The 9018-nt window shown below is 40.7% G+C and overlaps 2 protein-coding genes across 3 annotated transcripts; both read left to right on the forward strand.

Annotated features, from left to right (window-relative positions):
- The first annotated feature begins 287 nt into the window (after positions 1–287).
- Positions 288–2208, forward strand: LOC107185420 (inosine triphosphate pyrophosphatase). Of its 2 annotated transcripts, XM_015573091.1 has the most exons (3): positions 288–351; positions 1135–1694; positions 1788–2208. In XM_015573091.1, exons 2-3 carry the CDS (start codon positions 1136–1138, stop codon positions 1796–1798), a joined length of 570 nt encoding a protein of 189 aa, XP_015428577.1. In that variant the 5' UTR covers positions 288–351; position 1135; the 3' UTR covers positions 1799–2208. The 2 variants fall into 2 exon arrangements, with proteins under 2 accessions (XP_015428577.1, XP_015428575.1); XM_015573089.1 differs by having other exon boundaries at positions 1135–2208.
- Positions 2209–2998: 790 nt separating this feature from the next.
- On the forward strand, positions 2999–8663 carry LOC107185358. Its single transcript, XM_015573025.1, has 16 exons — positions 2999–3017; positions 3110–3148; positions 3218–3519; positions 3596–3736; positions 3804–3965; positions 4047–4189; positions 4264–4638; positions 4721–5040; positions 5109–5725; positions 5804–6696; positions 6773–6905; positions 6985–7215; positions 7294–7650; positions 7738–8020; positions 8112–8412; positions 8489–8663. The coding sequence occupies exons 1-16, from the start codon at positions 2999–3001 to the stop codon at positions 8661–8663; spliced, it is 4491 nt and encodes a 1496-aa protein (XP_015428511.1).
- The last annotated feature ends 355 nt before the right edge of the window (positions 8664–9018 follow it).

Below are 9018 nucleotides of genomic sequence, written 5' to 3' on the forward strand. Positions count from 1 at the left end.
CAATGTTTTTAAATCTGCAATGCTACCCTAAACGCCCCCTATGGTTAATATTTCCCAATCATTTGCCTGAGATTAATTCATCATGCTATTGTCGGATGGCGCTAACATTCATTTTTCTCACATTCTATACTATTTAATAAATATTTAATTATGTAGTGAGCAATACTTTGCAGGCTCTGTTGCTCGTAATAATGACGAAAATAAGCTGCTTTTAAAACATTTATTTCTTTGTCTATTATTATTTTTGTCATCGTAGCATCTTCGAGGGCCCGCAGTTTGTAGCACTGTCGGAGAAGCACGTGCCACGTTGCTAGCACGTGTATATTTCTTTGCTTCACCGGCCGCTATAAGGTAACATTTTTATTGAAAGTTCATAAGTTATTATAGTATTTTTAAACAGAAATTGAGGTAACATATATTAGTCAATAGGTTCAATTGGAGATCAATTAAATTTGTCCTAGAATAACATCAGTACATGTTATGCCGCTATAATACATTTGCTGTTACCACAGACGAGGTATAGAATAGACTTACCACCTTGTGGGACTTCGTGTCTCACGTTCTGAAATACCGATTGCGCAAAAATCAGATGGTGCACTCTATGTGATGAGAACGGTGAATTCGGGAATTACATTCAATTCAAAGTTTCTATTTATTATGAGAATACGTGAAACTGAATACTTTACTAAATGGAAGAAATTTCATATTTATTCCACTATATTAATAAATTTATTCCCTTCCTTCATTTCCTACGATTGAAATAAAGATATATAAAACTGAACACCATGATTACTTCCCTTCCTTAATATCTGTTGCTCTGAACTTTAATTAATCTCTTATTAATTTAATGTCATTTGATTAAGAATTTGATGTGCAGTGTTTATTTCTATATCTATGTATACACTTTTTAATATTCATTTTCATAAAATGAAACCAAGATTCTATAATATTTGCCGAGATAAACATTTTTTTGTGAAAATAGTTTTTGTAAAAATCTGTGAAAATTGCCAACTTTGATGGTCTGTATTTTTTTAACAATTCGTGGTGTAATACAAATTTGTGTTTCGATGGCTCTTTTGATAAATATTACTCTCCTATATGTAATAATACACAGATGTTTTTGTAACTCCACAGGATGTCGAAGCCAATAGTGTTTGTAACTGGAAACACAAAGAAATTGGAGGAGTTCGTGGCCATTCTGGGAAAGAATTTCCCTCGAGAGATCACAAGTAAAAAGATCGATCTTCCGGAGTATCAGGGAGAAATCGATGATATTTGTCGCAATAAATGTCGAGCGGCGGCGAGTCTAGTAAAGGGCCCGGTTATTATCGAGGATACATGCTTATGTTTCAATGCGATGAAGGGTTTACCTGGCCCATACATTAAATGGTTCCTCGATAAATTAGGTCCTGAGGGTCTTTATCAAATGCTACATGGCTGGGAAGACAAAACAGCAGAAGCGGTTTGCACGTTTGCTTATTGTGCTGGAGAACCAGAGGATGCTGTTATATTGTTTCAGGGTCGAACACAGGGAACCATAGTAAATCCTCGAGGATCACGAGACTTTGGTTGGGATCCGTGCTTCGAACCCCTAAATAGCAACAAAACGTATGCAGAGTTACCAAAAGAAGTGAAGAACCAAATTTCTCATCGTAGCAAAGCACTGGAGAAGTTGAAAGATTATTTTTTAAAAGGTGTTGAACATTGATTGGACACATTTTACATCTAGCGGCTAAACAGTATTCATTTTATAATAATAAGAACTTTTTAAAATTGCTTAAACTCAGGAGTACAGTGATGTAACTACCCAGTAATGGAACATTGTTTATTATTTTATTTCTACCTAAAGATTTGTTCTTCCCACATGAAGGATTGAATATCTCGAGAAAACACGCCGGGCACTTTGACCCAATGTTAACGAGATTTTCCTCTTATCATCGAAAGCGATTTCACAGCAACAACATATTTCGGCTGGCTTGATAATGGCAAAGGAACTCTGACGTAGCTCGAGTATTCTTATACATACTATTGTATCGATCATTCGATTTAGTACGTTTCGTTGATCGTTAATCATAGATTTATTGTAACACAGCAACAATTATATTTGGTAATCTATAATCTATATCATAGAAACCGTATGTAGTCATAATACATTTATCAAAATCTTTGCATTATATACTGTATTGCTACAATGTCTGGATCAATAAAACGCGTAGATACATATTGAGCACATAAAGTTTATATATAATTTACTTGTATCACCCTCGACGAGACAATGTAATCACTGTGTACGTATGTGTTTGTTATTATTATTTGTTACCAATAGTCGTAAACACGTAATCGTGTTTTATTTGTTGCTCCTGGGAAGATTGTTGATAAAGTTAATTAAAGTTATTTAAGTCACGGTGCGATCGGCCCGTACGTACAGACGTAATCTTCATGTGAATGTCAGTTATAGCTTCTTTATCATCCTACTTTCATCATTCTCTTCTGTAATAATACACCATCTACAGTACACATTTTCGTACGTTGTTGAATGATCCCGTCTAAAATTCCTTTTTTTTCCATAAGAGACACGTAAATACGCCATTTTATTTCCACGTATGGAGAGTTCAATGCTGTATGGAACAGAACGGAGCTGGGAGACATGTAAACAGGAAAAGTAGAGAAGAAGGAAAGAAAGAAGGTTGTATTATACAGTCGGTTGTCTATTATTATGAGAACAAAGATGACGGAAAATATCTCAGTGTTCGGTAAAAGAACACGGATATTTTTCTGAGTCATTCACATGAAGAAAGTGCGCCGCTGCAACGATACCCGCGCGGGTTATCTTTTGCATTGATTACACCGGCACGGCCAGTTCGTAACATCTTTTTGTAAGGGGTTATCGTACATATATAGCTTGCACATTCCCATGTCACCGGGTTTTGCCGATTTTTCGGCTTATAAAAGGAGAATGTCGCGCCGAGTATCATCAGTCTTTTTTGGAGTGGCGACTATGATGAACGCCCTAATTGGTAAGTGAGAAGATCGAAGGAAAACATGCGCCTGATTGATTAAAAGGAAACTCTAATACACTTTTAATAACTTGTCATTTTTCGTATTTCAGTTCTATTGGGGTTCCTAGCGGCGGCGCATGCCGTGCCGGGTACGTTATTGGATATTAAACAAAAATTTCTCGATCAGCCGTGAAACACGAAAATAATATTATTTACAGCTTACATCCCCGATGGAAAGGAAGTGGAGTACACATACACGATCGACGTGAAATCCGGTCTCATGGAGCCGGCTGAATTCGCGTCATACTTCGGTATAGACTGTATTCTGCGTGTGCGACAGTACACGAACGACCCAGTCCTGAAGAATGCCTACTATGTGAAACTAATGGAAGTGAAGCACAAATTGTTCACCGGCCTTGCTCAGCATGACAATCATCCCGGTGTCAAGCCGTTGAGGTTGGACGACGTCGCGAGGGTCATAGAAAGCCCCTTCGTGATCGGCTTCGATGAAAATGGTCGCGTAAGTAGTGAATGTACATTCTGTGGAAGTACTTTGTCCCTTTTGGAAGAATGGAATTTATACTTTTCAATTTTAGTTAAAATGTATGAAATGGGTGAACAAGGAGGAAGCATGGTCAAAGAACATCAAGAGATCAATCGCCTCTATGCTTCAATTGGATATGGTCAATATCTTCAAAGAGACACCCATGGAAACACACAGTTTCATAACACCAGAGGTAGGTAACGACTGATGGGGACATCCCGGGAAGGTTGGTTAATGTTCTCTTTGGTTGTTACCACTAGAACACCATACATGGCACGTGCCAAGTGGCCTACAACGTCCAGCCGATGCAAGACAGCAACAAAATGGTAGTAACGAAGATCCATGATCCAATGAACTGTACCAACTTCAATTACCGCAAGTACAACAACATCGAACACGGCGTATGCCAGGTCGCAGAAGAGGTATGGCACGAATGCATTTTAGCATTTCAATTAAAATATATTGGTTTCTTTAAATTAACAAATGTCGTCGTTTTTGCACAGGATGGTATGACTACTGCCAGCAGACGTGTCTTCGATATTGAAAACACCGGCAACGGGATTTTAATAAAAAAACTTGTTGCTCACGCGGTCATCAATTACTTCCCTTGGCTGTCTAGAGCGGAGGCGCACTATCTACTGACAAAGTAACTCCATACCTTTATGTTACTGAAAAGAGTAACCTAAAGTAACGACTAGTAACGAATATATATTTTTCCAGCCAAACGTTGATCTTCAACCAAATTGTCGCACCGCAACCATTAGTAGAATTACAAACTAGTGTGCCAATTCCAGTCGATACTGACATCACTTTCTCTCAGCCAACCGAGCACTATGCTGTTACTGGTGATCTCGATGTTACGCAAGGCAGACACGAAGTCAAACTCGAGAATCTCCAGATTAAACTGAAGAAACTGTTAGACGAGGCTGCCGGCTATCTCAAAGAGAATCACATACACAAGAAAGAACCGGAGTGGAAGCATGGCCAGACAATTAATAGAATTCTGTACATAATGAGTTACATGAACCTGAAGTCATTGGAAGAAGTGCACAATGATATTAGGACACCCAAAGACAACAAAGAAGAAGCGATGAGGTAAGTTAAATCGATAACAGCTAACCATTGAAGAGAAGTTTGAAAAATACTGAAATTCATTCTTGTTGCATTCGTGTCGCAGAAATATTTTCCTGTCGATGGTACCAGAGGTTGGAACCGTCGCCGGATGTCTGTTCACGCGAAACGTAGTTCGCCAGAAGACTGTTTCCGACCTGACCGCTGCCAGTATGCTCATGAAACTTCCGATGAATCTGAAACATCCTCAGGAATCGTTGCTCAAAGATATGGAAGAACTTCTCCACTACGGCGATTCTGTTTCTTACGAAGTAAGGAAAGCTGCCATACTCTGCTTCTCTACTCTGCTCCGTAAGACTTACCATGACGGGACCGTCACGCCCGTTTTAAAGGAGCACCTGCGTCACTTCATGGACGGTCTTCTAAGTACGTACATCTTTCGTTCACTTTTATATATCTATCGCAATTAATACGATCCCTCGATTGTTTTCCAGATGATCCAAGCCACGAGATAAAGGTAGTACACCTGATGGCTCTCAGGAATGTTCACGTGACCGAGATCCTCCATCTCCTCGAGCCGATTATCCGAGGCGAAAAGAAAATTCCTATACTCCCAGACGTCATGCGTATGGAAGCGATCTGGGCTATTAGGGATGTGGCCGCCGACCTTCCGGAATACTCTTACCGATTACTCTGGCCAATTTTCAGCAACGTCAATCTTCCGATACAGCTGAGAACTGTCGCTTACGAAGTGTTGATGAACCAGTGTCCTAGCAGAGGAATGCTCATAAACATGTACTGGGTCATGGTCTACGAGAAGAACATGCACCTGTACAACTACCATGTGGATACACTCAAGGGATTCGCTGGCTCCGAAAATCCTTGCCTTTTACCCGTTCAAGAAATGGTCAGAAAGATCTTACGTTTCACCAGACAGAGAAGCGTTTCTGGACCACTTTCGGGCAAGTTCCACGTTGAATCCCACGACCACATTTTCGGTCACGGTGAAGGTCTGAAGGTCTCATTGATACGCGACGATGTGGGTTTGCCCTCCATTGGTTCGCTTGATCACTTTACATCCGTTGCTCGTAAACCCGCAAATCGATGGGGAGTGAGTATCTTAGCTTGTTCACAACACTAATCACAAACTATAGTTTATTTCATAATTTTCCGTGTGTCTTCGTTCTAGATTCACTGGCACATCGACGGATTACCCGAAATGTTGAACGACATTAACGTCGATATTTTCGGTAGCACGATACACGAAATCACCAGCCAGCACGTGAAGAATCTGCTAAACACAGTGACTAAAGAGCCAAAGATCTGGAACGATATCAATGCACACTTGATGCTGACATGGAACGACAAAGTGTTTATGGTGTGGCATTGCGATAAGAACAACTGGGAGAAAGTAGTCCATGATCTTGTATGGTGGTGGAACTCCCTTGTCAATAGAGATCATTCGGTTCATCAACAATTCGTACTTTTCGACGACAATTATGAGCAGCACGTGGCCACTGACTTTGGTGTACCAGCTGTCTTGTCCACGAAGACACCAGTTTTAGATTCCTTGAAACTGAACACCGTTGTCACACGTGAGGGCAATAATATCAAGATGCAGTTGAAGATGAAGTATCAGGAATGGAAGCACGGCGAGTACTTCATGACCATCTACAATCCTTTCGCTGACGTTTGGCATGGCGTTCGTAGGACCGGAACTCGCGACGTTGTCATTGCGTTCGACTGGAACATTGTTTACAACAATGTGTCGAAGGGCATTAAAGTAACATCGGCTAGATTACCTACGACAGAGTACTCGGTCACTGGATTATTGACTCAAGCCAAGAACTATGTTACTGTCCTCGGTGACGAAAACGGCGCTCTGACGGACAGCTGTCCCAGTTGTTTCCATATCCAAAACGTTACAGGCACCATCAATCGTAAGGTCCACGAGGTTGATGTCGATTCGGTAGACACCGCGTTACATTTTAACTTGGGAATATACAACTGCGAAGGCTATTCTACTCCTTTGCCTCTTGCTGCCTGGCTCCAAGTACTTTCAGCCGATCGCGACACTTATGCGTAAGTATTATGGTACTGATGAACTTTGGGAATACTAAATAAACGAACAATAACGATGTTTACCTCTGAAAAATAGTGATCTGACGAAGCTTGCTCAGCTTGTTATAAGACTACGTCAGAAGGTGAAGAACGACATGATCTCTTCCCACCGTGCCAGTTGCACAAACATGATTCTAGTCGAACCAAGCATTACCCATCTTGCTACACAGGTCAGTTGTAAAACGTTGCTCACGTACAATACATGTCTAACGCTATGCTTGACTGCATTATTTTTTCCTGTGGCATCAGGTCGAGTACTCAACCAAATTTAACGTCGAGAAGCCATCCTGCGATGAACAGGAAATCCTCGACCCAGTGAAGATTGATATCCGTGGAACCATGGATGTCAAGTCACACCCTACCAATGTATCAATAAATCACTGGGATGCTAATGTGAACATTATGCTCTCACCTGGACACACAAACAACCACGTGAAAGTTATGCTTACTCGCATGGTACCAGGAGAGAAGAATTATAAGGTTCGTGGAATCGAAGATCAGTAAATTAAAGATCTGAAGGTTTTCTATTGTAAAATAATAAATTTGCTCCTTCTTTAGATCTGTATCGATGGTCAGAAAGATTACCCACACATTCACGACGAGCAGGATCTGTTGGACGTTACCAACACGAAGAAGGAAACAACCACAATGATAACGATTCTCTCGGGACACACGACGCACAACAGGTGTGACCGTGGCGAAACGGATATCACAGTACTTATAAAAGGTGAAGATGCGGTTGATCCCACGGATCATAAAGTGCATGACCATCTCAAGCATACGTGTCAGAGGGACACTGAAATATCGGCACTCCAAACGGAGGAGGACCACATTCCTAAGACCTGGGCGTGCATACAGAATGCTATGATTCATATGACCCTGAGGAAGTACACAATAGACATTGTACCAAAGAAGGTATATTAGCGAAGATTTGCTGCGTATTTCTCGTAATTGTTCTGTATTCTTCAGTATCATTGTGTTTCATGTTTACTTGTCGTTTAGATGCCAAAAATTGTGGGAGTGTGGGCGCACATAACGCAGGACGTTGTCCGTGCCATTTTCCCCTCGCACTTACATTTCACTTCGGAACTGGCACCTGAAGGAACCGCGAAGATCATCCTTGATTACTCAATCCCTCTACCTAAACTTGACGTAACAGTTAATCGCGATTGTCACACCTATCAATTGCTCCAACTGCCTTTTGGTCACAATGTCTGGCATATGCTGATGGACAACGTACATTTCTCAGCACCAGCAATGCTGCAAATCGTTAATGAAAGAAGCAGTAAGTTTTCAATTACATGGTACCAGTGGTCATCAAGAAATATAGAATCGATGGTTTTTCATTAATGTATCTTTCTTAAAAATGTTAACAGAAATTTGCACAGTCCATCCTCAAGTTACACTCGCTTTCAACAATATGAGTAAACCAGTCACCGTCCCTTCTGAATGGACGCCAGTAGTCACACCCATCGCATCCGAGAAGAAACTTTTCACCCTCTTCACGAAATCAATGCCGAACAACAGATTGGCTATTTTGTTCGCTGTCGGTGATCACAAAATACAAATCGAGCACGGCGATTCAAACGTGATCGTAACAGTCGACGACAAAGTAATACAGGACCCGCGGAATGGTATCGTAGTACCTCCGAATTCTGCTAATTCCTACACACTTAAGTAAGTCCATTAAGCAATTTAGATTGTATAATTAATTAACATTCCGGTATAATCGAAATATCATTTCTTTGCATAGATTATCCAGGGGCTACAAGCACTGGGCTATCCAAACGACGAAGGTCCCAATCAGCATCTTTTACACACCGAACAGTATATCTGTACTGCTCAGTGCTGATTACCAAGGCCATGTACAAGGACTTTGTGGCTCCATGAATTCCCATTCACATGTACAAATGGCATTGATCAGTTAAAAAATTGAAGAAAAATCGTCGGGAGACTTGTTCCGTCTTGTAAACTGTGTTCATAAAAACTTACAGCCATAGGTGTTCATTAACTTCATAAAATACAAAACTTTCTTCATTATAAACGCTATACGATATTGTAGTAACAACAAAAACACGAATAAACCTTTATTTTCTGTAATCTCTAATCAGTTATTTATTTCTGTTGCGTTACCATATTGTATTGTCAGACACGAGATATAAGAATAGACCTAACATCTTATGGGACTTGGTGTCGCACGAAAATCACGCTGGTACGAGCGTACTCCACATAAATGTTTCAGACTGCAGGAATTACGAGTGAGAGCGGAAGAGCGAGCCGCGG

Source organism: Dufourea novaeangliae, unplaced genomic scaffold (assembly GCF_001272555.1).
Source record: "Dufourea novaeangliae isolate 0120121106 unplaced genomic scaffold, ASM127255v1 scaffold57, whole genome shotgun sequence".
In the NCBI taxonomy this organism is placed as follows: Eukaryota; Metazoa; Arthropoda; class Insecta; order Hymenoptera; family Halictidae; genus Dufourea; species Dufourea novaeangliae.

What these genes read in the sequence shown, in the direction of transcription:
- LOC107185420 (XM_015573089.1), top strand. Translation starts at nt 1,136, where the DNA reads ATGTCGAAGCCAATAGTGTTTGTAACTGGAAACACAAAGAAATTGGAG.
- LOC107185358 (XM_015573025.1), top strand. An exon ending in TATGCCAGGTCGCAGAAGAG is followed by an intron (nt 3,966 to 4,046) that starts GTATGGCACGAA and finishes GTTTTTGCACAG; the next exon opens with GATGGTATGACTACTGCCAG. An exon ending in CAGGAGAGAAGAATTATAAG is followed by an intron (nt 7,216 to 7,293) that starts GTTCGTGGAATC and finishes CTCCTTCTTTAG; the next exon opens with ATCTGTATCGATGGTCAGAA.